Consider the following 23,388-nt stretch of genomic DNA (forward strand, 5'->3'; position numbering starts at 1 on the left):
GTCAGGTGATGGGCGCGATTGGTCAATATTGTTTAGACTTAAAAAACACATTGGTTGTGTGGCCAGTGCTGAGGGTTATTGTCCTGCAGGGTGACTTCCTCCTCCTTAATGTCTGAGAGATGAGGAGGCGTGCCCTGAATTATGAGCTTTTTATCCCCCCATGCTTTTCACTTCAACTTCAAGTTCAGGTAATTTATCATATGCACAACATTTAAAGGAAAGCAGTCGTCTCCAAAGCTGTCCGTGAGCCTGGTGGCACCAAACTGGATGCTGTGGTACCATCTGTGTCTGGTGATTGGGGTCTTTGATAATATTTTCAACTTTCGTCCTGCTCCGCTGGGTGTAGAAGACCTTCATGGATGGCAGTTCCACCCTAATGTGCTGGGCAGTTTTCATCACCTTATGTCATGCCTTAGGGTAGAGGGCAGGTGGTGAGGCAGCCTGTCATGATACTCTCGATGGTGCATCTATAGAAGATGCAGAGTATCCTGGGGTACATGTTGACCGTCCTCAGCCTGGGGAGGAAGAAGAGCTGTTGTCTTGCAATCTCGGTGATGACTGCAAGACATCTTATTTGAACCCAGAGGAACCTGAAACTGGGGACTCTCTCCACTGTAGTCCTGTGATGGAGATGAGGGCATGTCCTTCTCCCTCTTGCTTCCCACAGCACACAATTAGCTCCTTAGCTTTGTTGATGTTCAGATGAATGTTGTTGTCCTGGCACCAAGATGTCAAGGCTCTGATCTCGTCTCTGTAGGATGTCTGGCTGCTTGAGGTGTTTTGGAGCTGCCTGTGTGGCCATGCAGTCATCATACTGAAACAAGATGATCTTTGTCTCATCTGTCCAAAAACCTGTGAAATTGGCACACCTCTGCCTGCATCCTGGAGTGTTCTTCATCTGTGGGACAGGTAGTCCAATTCCGCTGTCCACTATGCCAGTCCTCTGTGAACTACCAGGTCCTTGTCAAGTGATGATTTCATATTCCTGAACCAAAGAATTCAACACAGATGATCATTTTGGCTGACTGATGAATTAAGATTGTTCGGCCTCACAATGGAAAGTTTCACTGGCATTGACTCTTATTTTGTCAAAAGCTGTTGAAAGGCAACATCTGAATCCAAAGGCAAAACACCCCAGGATCAACTGCAGACCTTTGTGCAGATTAGTGTAATGATGAAGAGAAACTTCAGCAGGAACTCATACAACTACATTTGGGAATCTTATGGATGAAAAGAAAGAAAGAAAGAAAGAAAGAAAGAAAGAAAGAAAGAAAGAAAGAAAGAAATAGGCCTATAGTCACTCCCCTGAGTCTCTGTCCTTGTTCCCAAAATGCAGATGAAGATTTGTAGAGACTCTGGCTTTCTGTAAAGTCTAATTAGTCACTGAAAAAACTTTAAGACAATCACACTAAAAGTCAACAGCCATTTATACTATAAAAACAGGCCCAGCCCCCAGAGACCTCTAATAAACTACAGATTTTCCTGCCACAGTATATCAATTACATTTTATTTTTTTATGACACCATTTAAAAGCAAAATTAACTTATACTGTATATTCCCACAGTTAAGAAAACAATGTGCACAATACTAAAACAGAAATGCAAGTAAAATAATTAACCATAACTGCTTAAACATCATCTGACCATGATTAATGAGAAATTTGAAACACTTTGCATATAGCCTATAGCTCTCCCTAAAAACAAACAAAGTAATATTGCAGATGGACTGTTGCCAATCCTTTTGGCAGCAGCACTGTGTCAATGGCCTTGGGGCGATTTTGTCCAGATCAGAAGGGTTACAAACCTAAAAACCATAACTGCCGGAAAGTAATAATAGATCGACCCTGTAACCTTGGAAACTGTTCCATGAGTTTATCTTCAGAAATGATGAGAGCCTTTACATGTTCTCAAAACAGTTCTCTGTAGCACTGACCCTTCGGTCTCCACTGTCCGGGCATGTTAGGTAAAAGTACCTTCATTAAGGAACTTGAGAGGCAGCCCCTCATCTTTACCTTAGGGGCAAGCTGTAATTATTTCCAAACTGACTCTTCTATAACAGACAGGTGCTCATATGTGACTTGAGATTATGAGATTATAAGTGTTTGCATAACCCCATTTTCCACATTCCCATTTTGGAGCATCTGGAGTGATTATTGTGAGGTGTGTTTGTGCATGTGCTGCGTGCACCTGTGCTTTTAATTCTCTGTTGATGCAGTGAAATGGATAGAGTCCTATCTCACTATAAGAAGACAATGTACTAGAGTTGGGAACAGGACCTCATTGTTTATTGATTGCTCTGTTGGTGTTCCACAAGGCTCAATCTTGGGACCTCTTCTGTTTAGTCCATATATTAATGATCTGCCATCCACATGTCCTGAAGTAAAAAACCCAAATGTACACAAATGACATGGTCATCCTCGCACATGGGAAAGACAGATGTGAAATGGCAGTTAAATTAGCAGCAGCAATAGCCAAAATTTCCAGCTGGCTGTCTGAGTGTGGCCTGACCTACATGTAGGTAAAACTGCTTGGATGTATTTTTATATTAGGAAAAAAAGAGGTCAGCCAGATTGTAAAAGGAGGAAGGATCCAGACTGTCACATTTTAAATATCTAGGAATAAGTACTGATTTATAGCTGACTTTTAAGAGGCATGTGAAGCAGGTGTGCAAAACTGTAAAATTCAATTTAAGGAACTTTAGGTTTATTCGAAACCAGCTCCCCTTGCTGCATTCAATGGTTTTTTCACATATTTCATACTGCATTACAAGCTGGTCATAAGCTGGAAAACAACACTAGCTCCACTGCAAAGACTTTACAAACAAACACTCAAGGTACTGGACAAAGAAAATATTTTTAATTTAATCTAACCACTGTGACATCATTCTTTTTTTTTCTTTTTTCCCCCCCTTTTTTTTCTCACTCTCACTGTGACATCATTCAAAGCAACACATTCTCACTCTGACCTCGTCACATATTGACATTTGGCCATGGACTTTCCACGTCCTCACGCAATGTGCAAGGTACCCTGGGTGCATTTGTTGTTGACATTCTGGGACACTGTGTCAAGCTCTGCCTGTTACATGCATTGTCTTCTTTCAAAATACACTTCTGTTTTCAGAGGAAATTTAACGTTTACATACAGTCTCTTTCAAAATAAAAGTACTTTGTCAGCACAACACCGCAATTTTTTTCCTTCAACAACTAATGCTCGTAGTTGGGTTTAGGCAACAAAAACGCGTAGTTAGGGTTAGGAAAAAAAGAACAGGGTTTAGCTTTAGAATCTTACAGGACAAAAACACCACTCTACCGGGTGAAAGTCCGTGTTTGTTACACCCATCCACCACCCTTCCCACCTGCCCCATTTGGACTTTCGCCACCTTAACTTTCATCCTTGTCCCACCGTGTTTCTCCTTGACACTGCTGGACGCCGTGAAACTATAACGGCAACCAGCCACGTATCATGCTGACAATAAAGGATGGCTTTTTTTCCTTGCTGGATTTTGATGACTTCGGAGTGAGACCAAGCTCTTCAAAGGCCTTGCTGATGCCAGTCTAGTGTACAAAATGATTAATGATCTGGCTGCTCCTCCATTAAAAGAGTTCATACAACTGCGCTCAGACAATGGGAGGACATCTATGGATGACCAACAGAGGCGACTGTGCAGTTTGGTGGATCAGTTTTTGGTCTTCGGTCTTTGTTAGAGCTACAGACTATTGGAACTCAGTACCAAGTGAGATAAGACTTTGCTGGTTTTAAATTCAGGATAAAATCACGGCTAAATGAACTGAAACACTTGATATAACAATATGAAATCTTCATGCAAGTTCTATTGTTGTTGCTGTTTTTTATTGTTGCGATGACTTGATGGTGTGTTGTCTTGCTATTGTTATTGCTGAAGCCATTGTGTCATGAACATGTTCTATTTTGTAACTGTGGTTTTTTTTTTATAGAATAGTGTCTTTTAGCAGAGGAGTTATTTTCTGATTCCTGCCCAGGGACTACAGATAAAAAGTAGTGGTGCATTGTCCCTGTTAAATAAATAAAATAAATGAATAAAAATCAAATAATTAAGTGTTTATAAGTAGGCTAAATTCTAAAAGAGATAAATGCCTCATCATCATAAAGTTGGGTTAATGTGTAGTGTTTAAGACAATATAAAGGTCTATGCTGTTAAAGTGTTGCTGACTGATATCTTTTATTATCTTTAAACAAGACAAGTCTCCTATATTTTAGGCTACACATAGTTATGCAACAGCAGGAACTCAAGTAGTTCATCTCAGTGCATACACACGGTGCATTTGACTTAGTGGTTGTTATGGCAGGCGTGGGCGTGCACCCAAGCCTCTCCAAAGCTCTCTACCTTTGATTCCGGGCGTTTAGACAGAGAAGTCGTTAGAGGAGCATCGTATCGGTCTGTGCGCTCCACAGCGTCCTCTCTACACAGCGCCGTGTGACTGGAGAGCAATTTGTTTTACGGGAAACCGCAGTTTCCTCTCACCCCGGTGTGCGTGCTACAGGCGTGACTTACGACGAGACGCCATAAATATGAAAGGAAGCGCGCGACAAACATCCTCTGATCCGTTATTTGACGCGTGGACCGTATGAGATGAACTGCACGTGGACATCTACGCTCAAGTTAATGGATTTTTACTCGGTGCTGGAGGGAGATTAATTTGACAAGTGCGCTGCATCCTCATCGGGCTATGATTCACTTTGGGAATATCTGACATAACAAGGATACTATCCATCCTCGCCAGAATGATGCTTTTCAAAATCTTGGCGTTAATTCTCTTACAGGGTACGTTTACTGTCGGCAGCTAAACTACTCATTCATTTATTAACTTGGTCATCACTTTTTTTCCTAACATGTTTCTCTACCATACAAGGTGCCTTCACAATCACATCCGAGGTCAGCCCCGGTGGTCTCCCAGCATCCAGCAGGGTGATTGGCACCGGGAGACCCGCGGGTTCACAGCTGTCTGAGGCGACAGAGGGAAAGTCCAGGTCTAAGCGCTGTACCTGTTATTCCTACAAGGATAAAGAGTGCGTCTACTACTGCCACTTGGATATCATCTGGATCAACACTCCCGAGTAAGATATGCTCTGTTCAGTTAAAACAAGAACATCTTTAATTCTCCTGTGATCCACCCGGACGTGCTACTATGTTGTGCAAGCATCTCCGGGCTTGCACAATATCTTTTTTTTTGTCAGTGGGGATTAGAAGATACTTTTAACACTATTTAAAACGCAGATTGGCATGTGGCTGGTTTGTGAATAAGCCAGCACAGTGTAGCAAGTCACGCCCGGTAAATGCTTCCCTGGGGCGCCAGACGCATCACGCTTCAAGTGATGGCAAGCCCAGCAAAATCTAACTCATTCGAAAGGTCACAGTCTAAAAACACATAGGTGGAGGTTATTATTGCAACTCTTTTCTTTGGTCTGCAGTCCGGCTATTCTTAATTCACCTTTTGATCCGGGACTGCTGTCTCACCCTCTCAGCAGCCCACACATGAAGCCATAATCTGCAGGGTTATAAATCCATATCCTCTAATTATGTGTTTTAAACACACAAACATGTTAATCTGATAGTAAGAAGAATAAGCATAAAGATAAAAAGGCTAAAATCTGTGCTCCTGTGCCCTTGGCAAAACTGAATCAGAATGCGGAAATTAGGTGGTTACATTTGTGACAGCTTGATGTCTTAATCAAGATGGTTCTTGCACCATGATCGAAAGACTATTACTCCAGTTGTGCATGTTTCAAATGCACCGGTATTATGTCTAAATCCATGGTTTATAATAAAAAACAATGTAATAATGAATGGTATATGTTAAAGGGTACTCAAAGGCACTTTTTACAGTAATAACCACAGTAACAAAGCAGTTCAAGCATTAACAGTTTAAAACCAACTAGCCTATAACAATGAAAAAAGGAAGGGGCGACTAATACTTCACAGATTATAGGATTTAAATAGACAGGTTTTGAGTGCGGTTTTGACAGAGGGGTGTGAGGGAGATGTCTGAGGAATTTCTGAGCATGGGCCGATTATGAGACAAGCCCCTGGGCATATGTAAAAGACCCCAACACCTCTGCCACCGTTTACAGGAGCACGGCATACAGACTTTGTGTCATTTTTTGGAGTATTTTTTGTATGTCTTTGTAGTTCCTTTGCATCTCTTTATGGTTATTTTGTATCACTTCGTGGTCAGTATGTGTTTGAGTTGCATTTCGCAGGTGAAAACCAGGAGGGTCCCTTGCACTTTGGGCCCCTCGGCCTGTGCCTGGTCGGCCCGTTCAGTAATCCATCCAAAGTCGAATCCTTTTTCTAAGCACTCACAAGTTTGAGGCAAACATGAACAAGAATCATTGATAACAGATGTAGCAACTGGATAACTTCCCTGTCATGAGCTGAGCAGTTAAAATACTAGTAGGATTAAGTTGTGACACTGAATGGACCGAGATCAGAGACATCTGGCTTACAAACCCAGTAGTCTAAAGGGGCTGTTGAGGTCAGCACTCACTTGGGCTGGATGTGTTTAGATGGAGTTTTACTGTGTTGTGGCGTGAATTTGTGTTAAACTGGATTGTTTTGTTGATGCTCTTTAGTCTTCTTTTAGACAAAACCGAAGGAATTCATTAAAAATAAATAAATAAATTACTCACAATTTAGATTAATTAGCTTTTTCTTTAGAGAGAGAAAGAGCTGGCCCGTGGTGTAAACAGCTTATGCTGTCGTGTATGTACAAACACTGAAGAGGGCAATGTAATTAAGGCGTTATTGATAATTTGGTGCCCCTAACGCAGTCATGATCTGATCCCCAAAAGCCAGGGGCCTGTCCAGATGTACACCAACTGCACATCATGAGTTATTTATGCTAGTTCTGCAGGTGAAGAAAAGTAAACATGACCATTTGGAATAATCAGAGTGTGCAGCCGCTTCTCACACTTGTGGCTAAGTGTGTTCAACATGTGGCCTAGCACACCGCAGATTAGTGGCAATACTCTAACACATAATTTCCAACACGTACTTGTTTGGAGGAATCTGTTTTTGCCACCTTGTAACCGCATATTAAAACCACTGGCAAGACAGCAGGAAAGCATTCTTTCTTCCTCTTTCTTTCTGCGCCAATACTGCTGTTGGCTGTTTAAGCTAAACAGCGCACTTCATTACAGCTTAGCAAGTTGAGGCAAATTGACATACTTTTAACATTGAGTAGGATATTGAAAGTCACTGCAACATTGATATGAAAAAGGTAGGTGTGTTTTCAAATATATGCACTCATAGTGTCAGGAGCGCCGCACTGTGATAGAAGATAAACTCCCAAAATTGGCTCTTCCAGACTAAATTTTCATAAAATCTCAGTATGGAATTTCAAAGAGGGGGTATCATCTTTCAGTCATGTGAAGCCCCCCAAATGCTCCTGAGAAACTGCTCCTTATTGGCTCACAACACTGTGGTTTAGCCTCTATGTGTCCTTCTCTTTTGAGTTCTCCCCAATACTACAATTATAATTAAAGTGCATTTACTCAGTTTGTCATATTGTTTAAAATGCAGGTTTCCAAGAAAAATTGCTCTCCTAGCCACTAGCTGATGTCAGCATTCCCCGATCCTGTTGTGATACGTTGAGGCAGAACACTGATCCGCAGCTACTCCAAAATGAAAAGATATGAGTTTAAATGCCTTTAATCCTAAGGTCAAGCAGGTATATAGTCCTGTATAAACAGACCGCAGGATCAGGCAAACACATGGGAAACGGCAGGCACTCAATCATATGCAGGCAGCAGGCAGTCTGACATAATCTGGCAAATCTACGGGGAATGTCATTTATATATTTACTGTCAATATTTTATTTGTACTATGAAAACAGACTTAATGGATCAGGTTAGTATTTTTGTCCTGGTAGGCAGACCTTTCTCTCTGCATGCACAAATCTTGCTGGCATACTCTGATTGGTTTTAACATGCTCTCCTTCCTCTTTGGCCTTTGTAGCTCCCAAAGCCACAGACACCTTTGTATTTGTTCTCACATCCACCACAGATTGTCGAAAACAGACAAGTGGAAAAATGAGAAAATGGAGAGCAGATAAGCAGTGGTCAGTCTTACACTAAGCACTAAAAGTGGTATCCAGATGTGGGGATTGGGTTTAGAGTCAGATATATACAGTCACAGATTCTCTGACTTTTGATTTGATCTATGGAAGATATATTTCAAGTTTATTATGCACTTTCTGGCTGCCTTTGTTTTTTTCCATTTCCAATACCCAGTGGTCACTTGATGTGAAACAAATGTTCACAGGCAAAATGTTTCATCAATAGCAGAACGTAAAACACGAGGCAGATTCAGTGAACACAGAAGTGTGTCTGGATAATAACACCAGCCTTAATGCAGATCCTTTAAATGTCTGAATGTGTGGCTTCTGAGAAACCTTTTTGTAAGGTAACATTAAACAAAGAGAATGTCTGCATCATGAAATAGGCCATGTATCATGTGTAGGCTTTTCACTCAAATCTAAACTGCTATACAATGTGAACTTGTCAGAAGTCTCACTGTCTGGTGTCAAAATAAAATCTATATGACAACTGGATTCGAGGCTACAGAAGATTCATGTTTGAGCACTCTCTCAAAATATCACTATTAAAGGAAGAGTTCATGCCCAAAATTATCATATGTATATCAGTTACTCACACCATTTTACCTTTAACTTGCAAGGAAAACTTTTTTTTTCCGCATGCCTTTCGGTGAACGAAGAATCCAAAAACAGAAAAAATTCTTGATGAACTGAAGTGAAAGGGGGCCAGGTTTAACAACAGTGAAACTATAGCAAAACATCCGTTTACAAACCCTCACACAACTCGTCCAGTGCAGTCCAACTCTTGTACATCCAGTTGTATCCTCAGTACTTCCCAAATATGCATTTTTGCTAAAGTCGTAATATGCAAAACACTTTTGCATACGTGAAAAAGCGCCTGGGCAAGCACATGCATTCGAACTTTGATTTGCATTCCATTGAAATTCTGCCTCCCAGCTCGTTCATTGTTTAGGAGTTCTGTTGTCACTCACCCGAGCCTGTCGCATTCTGGCCAATGAATGAGCTGAGAAGCGGGATTTCAATGGAATGCAAGAGCAGAATTTAAATGCATGCGCTTGCCAAGGCGGACAATTTGTCCTGGTGCCAAACTGTTTTAGCAGAAGTGTTTTAAATAGTAAGATAATTAAGCAAAACGCATGTGTTTGGGAAGTACTGAACTTACAGCTGTATAAATAAGACTTGGAATACACTGCACAAGTTCTTTGAGAGTTTGTAGATGGTTGTTTTGATGTAATTTTCGCTTCCATTTCATTAAGATTTCTTTCCGTTTTTGGGTTTCTTCTTATCCAAGTTTTCTTTACCATTTCAAGGTGACACAGCATGAGTTACTGACATACAAATGATAATTTTAGAATAAAGTAATCCTTTAAATATTTGTTTTTGGGGTCTTTTTCTCAGTCCCCAAGAATGCGATTATCTAATATTTTTCTGAAAAACCTGGCTGTGCTTTTTTTATCTTCTCAGACGCACTGTGCCGTATGGAATGTCGAGCTACAGAGGACCTCAGCGAATCAGACGTGCTGTCGGTGGACAAGCAACTGAACATGAGGGAGCAAGGACTCAGCGCTGCGTCTGCACTGTGCTTGACGCAGACCCTCAGTGCCATGACTTTTGCATGTCAAGGTCAGTCTGTAAAAATGACATTCATTGGATCCCTTTCAGCCTCCTTAGATATATTTACATCAACACATTGATCTAAGTATAAGTGAGGAGTGAAATGAATTAACCCTCTTGAAAAGAAGGCTTCTTACAGTAAACAAACACTGGATTAGCTGTGTAATATTACGGCTTTAATGTGAAATGTTCTCTTCAAAGCACCCTGCAGACAGTGCCAATCAGGAGTCTCCACAGAGCGCCTGGTCCTGGATGACGGTTTGGTTCCTCTCCATCGTCCTCTGTTCTCCTCAGGGGAATGGACCCTTCCCTCCTCTTTGCCCCCTTCATTTGCTGTTCCACACTCTTGCCTCCATAGGTAGCACACTGCCACATTCAAGGAAAAGACTCAGGAGTTTGACACCGCAGACATTCCTCAGCATTACAACTATTGGAGCAAGTTCCATCAGGCCGAGCAGTTTCAAGAACTCTTCAGAAAATCTGGTACAGATCCCTGGAGGCCATCCCTATTTTGTTCCCTCCTGAGAGCAGCGTGAGGATTACTTCCATCCTGATATAATAGTCAATGACCTTGCATCTGTCAAGCTTGATCAGACAAACCCTTTGTTTTCACACCTGGTAGTGTTGAGGACTACACTTGACTCTGTCTTTCAAAGAGATAAGCTAATCTAAAGGGACCAACAAAAACATTTCTATGACAATGTTGGAAAACAAAAAGCCCAACGAGGAGCCTTGGAAAGTAGGAGCGGGCATGATATTATGATGTTTTGCTTTAAAAAATATCGAAACATGCAAACGATTAAAGGGGAAAGCTTTTGGCCACCTGTGTTATGGGGCATATTATTGAGCTTGGGTTTATGAGCCTATTTCAGTCAGTCTGGAAAGCGTTCACACCCTCACGTCACTTCTATTAGCAATTATATATCCTGCTCTTTGCAGCTCAACTATCAGTCATATTCATCGTGCTTTTACCTCAACACCGCCAACTAACACTGACTCTAGAAACTGTATGACAGCTTTAGATGGAGTGATCTTTATATTAAACTATCTACTGTTGAGTCTTTTTCCGTGGGAGTTCATTTCATGAGGCTATGCTACTAATAAAGTTAAAGATGAGTGATTGTGATCTTTGCTTCTGGGGCCACATGTTGCCTCCCACTGACCAGGAGTGGAGTTCTTGCAGTTTTTCTCTGCTGTGTCTCCATTACTCTATTCCCCTGTCCAGTTTTTCCAGCCCTGTCACCTTGAAATTGTTATTATAAACAAATAATTTGAAACAGTCAATATGGTTTTAGGGAAATGTAAATAAGTAACAAATTCAAATTTCTATTAACATAGTTAAGAAATGTTGCTAATTAACGCACATGGCAAGTCGCAAAAAAGTTAATACCGGACCTAGCAGCAAAATGTTCACTAACAACCTATGTAATTTGTCTTATGCCAAAATAGGCAATCTTGCAATACGCTATCCACTCCAAGGCACCAGAGTGTGACCATTTTGGTCATACATGCAACCTAAAATCAGTCAAGTTCAACTTAACAAATTTAACATCAGCATGATACATGGAAAACGGAAGGTATTTTCAAAGAAGGCAATGCATGTAACAGGCAGAACTTGACTCAGCGTCCCAGAACGTCAACAACCAACACACCCAGGATACCTGTCACGTCATATCTGGAAGTGGAAAGTAGATATGTGACAAGGTAGGCGTGAGAATGTGTTGCATTGATGCATGTAATGTAGAACCAAAGTTCCCCATTGCAAGCCTTAGGCCTAAGCTGTTGGCAACAGGTGCTGAGGTTAGCACATTGAGCAGATTGGCGTGTAAATCACACCATGGCGAGCACAAATAATACTGGAAGCTGTAAGACTTGCCTGTGGGTCCCAGTCAGCTACAGCAGCAACAGAGAGAGAGTTGTGATCAGGATGAGGATGGTGTTTTGGCGTTGCATCACTGTTGTAGGGTCTGTGAATGGAAGCACATCCAAAATGCTAAAACACATTTGACAGCATCACCCAGATGTGCCGAACACTGGGATGAGGGAAAAAAACAGCCCTACAGCCCTATCCTTATCCCGGCTGCTTTCAAGCAACCTTAAGATGCAAGAGCAGAATGGATTTAGGACAAAATACTGAAGCAGTTGGCATTTACGCTGGCATATAGCCAAGATGTGACAAAGTTTAACACTACTCCTAATGCAGAAGTTTTATTTTTCAATATTCTATTTATTTTGTATTTTTAAATTTCCGAGCATAAGAGATGGGAAAATGTGTGTACAGTTAGGATATCACTAATGCGTATGGGAGCTGATAAAAAAAGGTAACATTAATAAAAATTATGTGCTGGGTGCGCCTAAATGAAAACGTTAGGCACAACAGTACAACCACTGTCAAGAGTTGGTCTGGAGACCTGCACTCATAGTGACTACAGCATTATCATTAAAATCAATCAGTATTTCCCTGACCTTAACCAAAGTGCTTTTGTTGCCTTAACCTAACCACATACAGGAGTCTAGATGCTAACCCGGGATGCTGGTGTCGCAGTCCTGCACTTTGTATGCCCGCCATCCACCCAAATCACCTCCCTCAAAATCCAGGTACATTAATGTAGTGTTTCATTAATTCAAATTAACTATATGTCTTAACATAATCCAGGCAGCGGTTGCATTGTCACTGCAATGTAACTGTGAATGCAATGTAGTAATTTACAAATGTAATTTTTTGGAGACAGGGTTGATTTGTTCAGTAATTTGTTTGACTAACACTAAGGTAACAATTTTTTACTTGTTTATATTATTAAAATGATTGCACCTTGTATAATTTTCTATCAACAGCAGCACTAATGCTTTTGTCACAAGAATACTACAGACAAGCTTTTGTGTTGTCTCTCTTTTATGTTGGGTATTGTTGTGTCTCTCTGTACCAAGATGTACCTAATCATGCGGTGAACTCTCTAGTAAACAATCAGGAACAATGAAAACAGTAAGTGGAGAAGTATTTGTTCACACCTGTTGGGCTGTTGCCTTTGTAGTTACGGTGCACTGAGAGCATTCCCATGAAACTGGAGTTTAATGTGCCGAGACAATTCAAGAAAACACACTCTAAGTTTGGCACAACTTTCCAGTGTGCCCTGAAGCTTAGACTGGGATTACAATTTTTCTATATTTATAGGCTATTGATTTCCCCAATTTCTTGCCAAGAATGTATCACCACTTGAAAAAACATTCATTGTTGCTAAATAGATTAATAAAAACATGGCATAGAGAATTATGCTGTTGCCTTTTTGAGCATATGCTACAGCTTGGATCAAAATGTTGACATCAAACATGTATTTCCATTCTGACAGTTTCAGTGATGTTATGTGACATAGTCATTCTGGTACAATAAAAGTAATGACTTTCCAAAAACTGCACCATGGGTCACCCTGTGCACAAGACATATATGTTGACTTCATGTACCATGAGAAACGTGTCTATGATTCAAAGATTGTCTGCACTCTGCTCTCAACTTGGAGGTGGCTGAGCCAACAGCTAACAGCGCTAACAGGGCAAACAACACTGACAGATGTTAACCAGGTGGATTTTGGGGGGTGGTACCGAAGGGTGGGCACAAAGCTCACACAATATTGCCATCCTGTGTTGTATAGCACTGTGCAAAGCAGTGCTGAATAGCTAACCAGTGGGATACACACATGAGACTCACATGCACTAACATGTGCTAATATCATAGACTGTAAAAATAGAAGTAGCTACCATGACATCACTCATTGGATTCTGGACACCTGTTCTGAAGCATCGGGTTTGGTATTTCAGCCATCGCCATCTTGTTGGGTTTTTTTTTTACCAGGCTGTAAACATGTTCACTTTTGTTGTCGGGCATTTTAATGTGAGTGTTCATGGGGATATACCAAACGGCAATCCTCAGGCGCTGAAAAACTAAGCCAACGCAGAAGTGCAAGAACTGCAGTTCTTTGAATGGCCACTTGAGGCTGGCTCCAGGGGCCAGTCAATTCTCATAGACCCCCATGTTAAAATGCCCAGCTTTACAGCAGAAATAAACATGTTTACAGCTTGGTACAAAAAATGGTTTTGGTTTCTATAGCTGATTTCCCTTTTCATGATAACTGAAAAAAAACTCATCTGATTACATTTTATTAAGGCGTAAAGTTATCTTTCTATATAATGACGAAAACTCTGTCTGTGGGTGTGTCTGTTCCACGTTTTTCTCCTCACTGACTTGGTCAATCCATGTGAAATTTGGCACAGTGGTAGAGGGTCATGGGAGGATGCGAATGAAGCAATATTACATCAATAGGCCAAAGGGGGGCGCTATAGCAACCGATTGAAATTGCAAACTTTGAATGGGCATATCTCATGCACCGTATGTCGTAGAGACATGAAACTTTGCACAGAGATGCCTGTCCTCATGAGGAACACATTTGCCTCAAGAACCCATAACTTCCAGTTATATAGATTTTCCGCCATTTTGAATTTTTTGAAAAACACTTCACAATCAATCTCTTCCTAGGAAGTTTGACCGATCTGCATGAAACTCGGTGAACATAATCTAGGGACCAATATTTAAAGTTCCCTCTTGGCAAAAGTTGGAAAACTTACTAAAACTGAGCTTCTATAAGGCAATGAATATTGCGGAGGGCGTGGATCATCACATAAAGGTGTATAACATCTCAAGGGTTTCACCGATCACCACGCAACTTTGTCTGCATATGACCACACATAATCTGAGGGGACCCCTCCATTATTGACCCCATCAAACAAAATGGGATCGCTAGAGAGCTAATTTCTTATCTAGGCCTAACCGCCGTATCGATTTTTACTAAACTTGGTAGATATGTAGAACAGGACGCCTCAAGGTGACTGGAGAAATTTAACTCTAATTGGCAACTGGGTGGCGCTATAACAACAGAAAAATGCTTAAAAATGGCTAAAATGCGACCGATCGCTGTGGCTCCCCCTGTGGACAAATGTTTGTTTGTTTTTTCTAATTTTGGAATTGACTAAGTCATGGCATGGTATGCCGTACATAATCACGGAAACTGTCAGTGTGTCATTCTATCAGTCAGTCATTCTGTCTGTCCCACGTTTTTCTACTCACTGACGTGGTCAATCTATGTGAAACTGTACATAGGCCGCTTTGAGTGACAGGCTGTCTGCTGATAGTGTCCTTGGCTTCTCAGTCAGCTCCACCCCTCCCTCCACCACAGCACCAGCCTCTTACCCAAATATGGTCACTCCTTGCTCCAAAAAACAAAATGGTGACTGCCAAAGTATCAAACTTGAGGCTTCAATTATTTTTTACAGTCTATGGGATTGACTGGCTTCAGTGGCGATTCAATATTAACCTTTTGCTGCATTAGAGCATTAAACAGTCTGTGTTGTCTCCATGGTTATACGGACGATTTCACTCTCACACATGAGCTCTTATCCAAGAATGGCACTGTAGCTTTAACTAAAAATAGATACAAACAAATGTGGTTACTTTTTACACTAACTATAAAGTAAATCTATTTAATGTTTACTGTCACTTGTGCAATTGTACTAAGTTAGATAACATGAAAATAAGCATTAGTTCCTTCTGTGTTGGGAACATATTTGCCCATAGCCATCTGTTGTAAGCCAGACTCCATGCAGAGAAAATAAGTACTCAAACTCAGCAGCGTAAAATACTTAAGTGGGAATATTTGAGTGCCTTAAGTCTTAGGGGGAATGTGGTCTAATGTGGGGAGGAGTGCAGCTGGATAGCCTGGAGTTTTATTGTCTGTCTGGCGCGTGGAAGGTCAACTGCTGTGCTTTAACCCTCGTTTTGCCAAAGTTGCTTACTCATGGAGTATTCATGTGTGCTGAATTGAATTTATGGTTCACTCTAGACTTGCCCCGCTAACAATGACTGATATAAACTAACACCACATGCAGCTGTAAACATGCTCTCAATTCTCAGTGCTGTCTGTGGTGTCATTCCATATTTTATCTGTGGGCCAGTCCATTGCACAGTATCTCATACATTTTGAATGTCGTGCTTTAAACTGTAAGACAAAATTGAGCAGCTGTACCTGCATATTCTCACAATGCACACATGATTTTTTTTTTTAGCTTGATACAGGTGAGAAATTCAAAAAGCAGTTTTCACTATAGAAATGGCAAGCAGCTGTGGTTGTGATGGTTTTCCTGTTATTGGGAGATCACAAGTTCAATATCTCAAGATAAGAATGTTTTTACATGATAACAGCATCATTTTCTTGTTATCTGGAGGAAAGAAAATATAATTTTCTTGTGGTAATGGGTTAATTTTCTTGATAACTGGAGGAAATGTATTTTTGTTTGCACAAGAGAGACAGAGAAAATGAACCAGTTATTACAAGAAAGCCACTTTGTTATCGCAAGATCGCGAGGTAGTTTTTCTTCAGATAGCAGGATTTTTTAAAACAGAATAGTAACGCTAACTAATGTTTTTTGTCTTTGTTGTTCTTAATAATAAATTATATACATGTATATTTTGTTGTAAAGTAGAGAATATATTGCAAGTCACTGCATTTCTGCCACATAAACACCTTCCCCCTTATAAGACAGAACGTGAGACCAACCTGACCCTTTGAGGCTCTAATACCACCTATCATCCTGGAATGTCACGCTGTAAATAAGCCTATCCTGGAGCCTCAGCATGAACCTTCTGCAGTGAGCACCAATAATAATGCTCAGAGAGAAAGACCCCATTCCCACAGAATACCCTGGGAAATATTTGTAGACATCCTGGCCACGCAACGGCAGGTTCAGGGCCCCTAGCGTGGCTTACAGTTTGTTGTTTGTATTCTGCTTCATTAGATGAGCAGACCTTTTGTGCCATGCAGTGAACTTTTGCTGGTTACAGACAGCTGAAAGACGCTAGCATCTGCTCCAACCACACAAACATTTTCAGACACAGTAATATCATGTTAATATTTTGCATAGTGTGTATTCTGGTTCTAGGTTTGGGTATAAAACATGTAGATAATCCATTAAAAAGGCACTGTTATGCTTGATTTGGTGCATAAAGCAGATCACAATTGTAAAAATAATCTAGTCTACACACAGTAATATTATGTTGCTCAAATACCTGATAACCTGATAGGGTGTGTCTTCATCATAATATTTGCAATAATTTTGTAGTAATGATTTTATTAACAGGATATATGTAATTAGGATGTAATGATGCATTGAAGTCTCTGATGTTATGGTGAGAACATAACAGCATTCGAGCTTGTTTTTAATTTATGATGTGCATGAAAAACAATGATTTTGTGTTTAAATACTAAATAAGGCACACAGTGTCAGATCCTTTTTGTAGTCCTGCTTCGTTGCTTTCCCAGAATGAGTGTAAAGCCACTTCCTTTCCTACAGTATGAATTCACACGTATGTACTGCTTTCCTTTCGTACTTTGATGTTTTTCAAGATGTCCTTCAGTGGACTGAGACTCCAACTTGATGTTAAAGAGTCTGCGGTCTGCACATTTACAGCCAAAGTGTAGCCCAGTGGTGATAAACCCCGTCGAACCGTGTGATTTAGGACAAACAGGGCCACTAAATTCAAACCGATATGGATTATTAAAAAATGCTTGAGTTAAACATTTTAAGATGTGGTTGGAGTGATACACACACTATATCGCTCTGCAGGGAGTAGACCATAGAATTTGTGTAGAGGTCCAGATACTGTCAATGTACACGACTGGAAGGTTGAGGCATTGCCCATTTAAACCTAACAACCACTATTTATCAGCTATAAAAAAAAAAGGTCCAGAAATTAATGTGTGAGTTTTCAAATTCTACAGTTTTCAAATAAGTGTATCGTCTGATTTTTTTAAAATAATCTAATTTGAAGTTTGTCGATTTAGCATGACAATCACAACCTATTTCCTCCAGAAAAACATAACAAACAAACTAAATTTCAATGTAAAGACACATCTCACAAAAACAGTGAACCAATAAAAAAAAAAACAGATCTATTTTGTGACTCTCTCGTCACTTAGATATCGCAACATTGCACCTGGACATTACTATTGGCTTACAATGGAGCCAGTTCAGAGATTAGAGTGAGTCCACAGTTGAGTAACGTTTCTATATGTTCACTGAAAGGCTGCCAAACCTTTAAAAGTGCATTATATCTGTTTTCCAGGACACAGGTGATCTTCTCTAGAGGCATACAAATCATCATTTCTGATGTCCACTTTGATATAGAGAGGGGGGAATCTGACCTCCAGGTTAATGCAATATACTTCCTGGAAACAGCAAGAGCTCGATCGCTAAATTTCCTGTAGCTTTGATTTAGTTTCAGATTTGTAACATTTCCTAGGAGAAAATGTCCTGGATCTGTGAATCGTCTGTTTGGTAAAATGCAGAGGTGGATCAGTTAAAAAGACTTACTCAGCCACAGTCTCTCCATTTTTAGAGAAGACTGAACTAATATTGCCCATATGTCCTTATGCCAATGAGGTTTTTATCTTTTAACGCTACCGTTGGTAACTTTTATGGAAACAACTTTGTATTATATTTGCTGAAACTGTCACTACATTTGGAAATAAGTAAATGAAACGGAAAACCTGTGAAAAACACGTAAACCATCTTTACTGACTGCTTGGAATGGCATTTACTAGATCTACCGCTGTGCATTGAAAACAACCAATCAGAGCTGAGTTTGTAGCACAGCTGTCAATCACTGCTTGTGAGGTGCCGTCATACTGCCAAACTTAGCAGTGCTGATCAAATATGAGTCATGATTCTGTTACTGTATTGCTGACAGAGGAGTTTAAGGTGGAAGTGGGACATCATCAAGGAGCTCTGAGCCCCTTCTTGTTTGCTATGGTGATGGACTGGTTGACAGATGAGGTAAGACAGGAATCTCCATGGACTATGATGTTTGCAGGTGACATTGTGATCTGTAGTGAGAGCAGGGAGCAGGTGGAGGAAAATCTAGAGAGGTGGAGGTATGCCCTGGAAAGGAGAGGTTAGTTGTAGCAAGACAGAATACATGTGTGTGAATGAGAAGGACCCAAGTGGAACGGTGAGGTTACAGGGAGTAGTAGTAGTGTTTTTGGTTTACAGACAGTGGCACTGAGGAAAAGACAGGAGGCAGAGCTGGAGGTAGCAGAGATGAAGATGTTGAGGTTCTCTTGGCGAGAGACGAGGATGGATAGTATCAGGAATGAGGGCATCAGAGGGACAGCCCATGTTAGATGTTTTGGAGATAAAGTCAGAGAGGCCAGACTGAGATGGTTCGGACATGTTCAGAGGAGGGATAGTGAATATATCGGTAGAAGGATGCTGAGGTTGGAACTGCCAGGCAAGAGGCCTGGAGGAAGACCAAAGAGGAGATTTATGGATGTAGTGAAAGAGGACGTGAAGTCAGTTGGTGTGAGAGAAGACGATGCAGAGGATAGAGTTAGATGGAGGCAGATGATTTGCTGTGGCGACCCCTAAAGGGAACATCCGAAAGAAGAAGAATTGCTTATTTCTCACCTCTGACTTTTTCAGAAACATATTTCAGTATACTGTTTAGCTGTAAAGTGAGAACGTTTGTGACTCGGCCACCATATATGGAAAAAAAAAAAGATTAAATAAAAGTTACCAACTGCACCTTTAAGGAATTACTCTTAAACATTTTCATCTCTTCTGATAACCTGCACAAGGAAGGAAAAACACAGTTGAAGCTTTTCATTTCCTTTTGTCAGTGATTTCATCTTTTCACTCCTTTTCTAAAATAATTACACACAGATGAGTGATTTAGGGCCATTTTCAAGATTAAGACTACAGTGAGATGAGAGTCCAGTGGTTATTACAGTGCCCTTGAGAACAAGTGTACTTTTAAGTTAATAAAAAGAGATAACATACTGGAGTGGCAAAATTTACTACTACTGACAAACTGTGCAGTCATTATCTGAACAAAAAGCAATTTCAAAAGCAATGTGGTCACTTATAAAGAGAGTAATAGGTATGACATGCACCAAAATAGAAATTACCTGTATATAGCATTAACAGTCCAATAACTAACTAATAATTCACTGATCAATAAAACAAACAATGATATATCATTTTATAGAGACAGAGACGCAACAATCTCTTAATATTTTGTAATAGCAGAGGTGGGTCCAAGTCATTGTTTTCCACTTCACAAGTAAGTCTCAAGTCTCTGCACCCAAGTACCAAGTCAAGACTTAGAAGTCCCAAGTCCTAAACTTTAAATTTGGAGTCCTAAAAAAGTCTCAATGCGCTTTTCACCAAATATAATGCATATAATGCCATGTTCACAACAGATTAGATTCACATTTAATTTACAAAAAAACATAAAGGCTTTTTAAAATGTATTTTTATTTGTTAAGACAGGTTTGTTAAAATAAGTGCGACTGACCTTATTCATAAAGATGTGGTGCTGATATTGCACTCAGCTGATATCTATAACTTTCTCTTCCCATACTGGCTAGGGGTAGGAAGATTTCAAATATTTTTTATGTCAAAAGGCTCAGCTCCAAGTGAAGTCACAGGTCATTGGTGTTATAGTCCAAGTTGAGTTAGATGTCTTTTTATTTAATTTTGTCAAATCATCAAATCTCATCTGAAGTCATCAAATCTGTGACTCGAGTCCAAGTTATGTGACTCGAGTCCATAGTGTAGTATTGCTGAGGCTTCATGGGTCCCCCAAGCCATTTTTTTACATGCGGTCACATGCTGACACACGTGGAACAATATTCACTGACATGTGGTTCGAGGAAAACATATTTATACATGTGCACTTTAACAGCTCAGTGCTAAGAGACTTTACTGTTTATCACTCCACAGATACATTCATCACTTCACACATGCAGATGGTATCAGTCCATTTTTCCATGAGGCAGGTGTGTTGTTAGGAAGTAATGGTGTCTGACATACATGTACATAGCATGTTCATGTCTATCAGGGAGGCCCATTTACGTTTTTATAACCATCAGTGATGCACAGCATAACTCTGCTCTGCATCTTGAGGTTTTCATACCCTGAATTTGGAGAAAATATTTAATGTATGTAACCACTGCGTATCACAACAGTCATTAGATCTGAAGGTATATCTGGTGCTCTGTTAGTGTGTCTGACATGTGGCCTTGTTTCACAACATGCAACTGTATATTACTCATAGCGTGTGTTTTGGGTAATTGTCAGTCACATGCAGGGTTGTTGCAACAAAGGTTTATGTTTGGACTTGAAATAATGTATAGATAGAGATAATAGTTGTAGATTTGCCTCTGAGGGAAACTCTACTGCTGCAAACAGCCAAAAGAAACACACATCAGAGTAGCTGTAGACACATTAAGTTGCGACACACAGCGCCCCTTAAGTGGCTAGTCGGAGTATTTATACTAACATGAACATACTACTTATATGTGAACAGCCTAAACACCAGAATCCATGTTGGTCTTGTATGTGTCATGTGTAGATATGATTTCAACCTCATGTTGTAACAGAGCTGCAGATAATGTGTGGTTAGGTTTGGGAACAGAAACCACTTGGTTAGGGTTAGGAAAAAATAATATTTTGGTTTAAAATACCCAGTTTTGTTGCAACAAACGGGGCTGGAAATGTCACAATGTGTCTTTGAAAATACTCACTTTTTGTTGTTTGTTGGTTTTGAACAGTACACACACACACTTATAAACATATATACTCACCGGCCACTTTATCAGGTACACCTTACTAGTACTGAGTTGGACCTCCTTTTGCCTTCAGAACGGCCTTCATTCTTGGTGGCATAGATTCAACAAGGTGCTGGAAACATTCCTCAGAGATTTTGGTCCATATTAACATGATAGCATCACGCAGTTGCTGGGCACCTGGTGTGGTCTTCTGCTGCTACAGCCCATCTGCTTCAAGGTTGGATGTGTTGTTGGTTCAGAGATGGTCTTCTGCAGACCTTGGTTGTAACAAGTGATTTGAGTTACTGTTGCCTTTCTATCATCTTGAACCAGCCTGGCTGTTCTCCTCTGCCCTCTGGCATCAACAAGGCATTTTCACCCAGACAACTGCTGCTCACTGGATATTTTCTCTTTTTCAGACCATCCTCTGTAAACCCTAGAGATGGTTGTGTGTGAAAATCCCAGTAGATCAGCAGTTTCTAAAATACTCAGACCAGCCTGTCTGGCACAAGTCTGGAACAACCATGCCACGTTCTAAGTCACTTAAATCACCTTTCTTCCCCTTTTTGATGTTCGGTTTGAAATCCAGCAGGTTGTCTTCACCGTGTCTACATGTGGTTGGCTGACAGATGTGTGTTATCTATGCTCTCTTTAAAGCCACCACACTGCTTTAACAAAAACAGTAATTTTACAGCAACAGAACACGGGAGCTGCTGGTCTACTGCTGCATCTATCAGCTCATTTGATTGTGTTATTGTGTGACTTTGGTGAATCCAAACTAACCACTCTAAAACACTAAAGTCCCACAATAACAATAACAAACTAACTAATCAAGGCATCAGTAGACCAGCAGCTCCTGAGTCCTGTGCGGTAAAATTCGTTTTTGTCAAAGGAGTTTGAGGTCTTTGAAGAGAGGGCAGTCTGAGGACAAGGTAAAGCTGTGAAAATATTCTAAATATAGTGTATACTTAAAATGATATCTAACTATTTTTGACATAGCTTATCTTTTGTGGCGGTACTCCTGCCAACTTTTCTACACCGAGGGCCTGCCAACTGACATCTGCTGTGGGTTATACACTGACCATGGATAGGTATCTAACACAACCCATTGAAAGTGAAATGGTGAAACTTAAAATTTGGTTTGATGCAAATAAGTTATCATTAAATGTGATAAAAACTAAGTTCATGGTTTTTGCTAAAAGAAGTAAATTTCATTGTCCATTGATGGAATTAATATTGAGAAGGTATCAGAGTTTAAGTTTTTGGGAATCACAGTGGATGAAAATATGACATGGAAATCCCAGGTATCATATGTTAAAAAAAACTGTCAAAGAATATTTTTATTTTGAACAAAGTCAAGGATGTTTTAGACTGCAAAACAATGAGAATGTTGTACTGTTCACTTATACTGCCTTATCTGAGTTATTGTGCAGAAGTGTGGGGTAATACATATATGAGTAATATAAAACCTTTGTTCATATTGCAGAAAAGAGCAATCAGAATTATCCACAAAGTTAAATTTAGAGAACATACCAATAGTTTATTTATTAAATCAGGGTTATTGAAGCTTACAGAGATAATAGAACTCCAGACATTACTAATTATTTTCAAAGCCAAAAACAGAGTTTTACCAGAAAACCTACAAAAGCTCTTTGTGTTCACTTCAGAAGATGAAAGTCATAGAAGAAGATTTGATTTTAAGCACCAAGTTGCTCGGACTACTTTAAAACAAATGTGTATTTCGGTTGTTGGTGTAAAAATATGGAATTCCCACTTACAGGATTTGAAAGGTTGTACAGATACTCATCAATTTAAAAAAATGTACAAATGCAAAAAAAAAAGTCAATATGCACTTGAAATTTAAACTGGATGTTAATGATCAATTGATTTGAGCTGGTAAAAGTTTACTTGTATGGGGTATTTATTTATTTAATTTATTCCTTTGTATTTGTTTTGATTAATTGTTTTTGTTGTTATTATCAAAGTGTTGTTGGTGTTGGCTATTGAAAATCAACTGTATGTGATGTTAGA

General features: G+C 40.0%; 1 protein-coding gene across 1 annotated transcript; it reads left to right on the forward strand.

Moving 5' to 3' along the window:
• The first annotated feature begins 4,316 nt into the window (after positions 1-4,316).
• edn3b (endothelin 3b) lies at positions 4,317-12,958 on the forward strand. Its single transcript, XM_049580840.1, has 4 exons — positions 4,317-4,800; positions 4,889-5,093; positions 9,557-9,715; positions 9,908-12,958. The coding sequence occupies exons 1-4, from the start codon at positions 4,761-4,763 to the stop codon at positions 9,960-9,962; spliced, it is 459 nt and encodes a 152-aa protein (XP_049436797.1). The 5' UTR covers positions 4,317-4,760; the 3' UTR covers positions 9,963-12,958.
• The last annotated feature ends 10,430 nt before the right edge of the window (positions 12,959-23,388 follow it).

Source organism: Epinephelus fuscoguttatus, linkage group LG7 (assembly GCF_011397635.1).
Source record: "Epinephelus fuscoguttatus linkage group LG7, E.fuscoguttatus.final_Chr_v1".
Classification (NCBI taxonomy): domain Eukaryota; kingdom Metazoa; phylum Chordata; class Actinopteri; order Perciformes; family Serranidae; genus Epinephelus; species Epinephelus fuscoguttatus.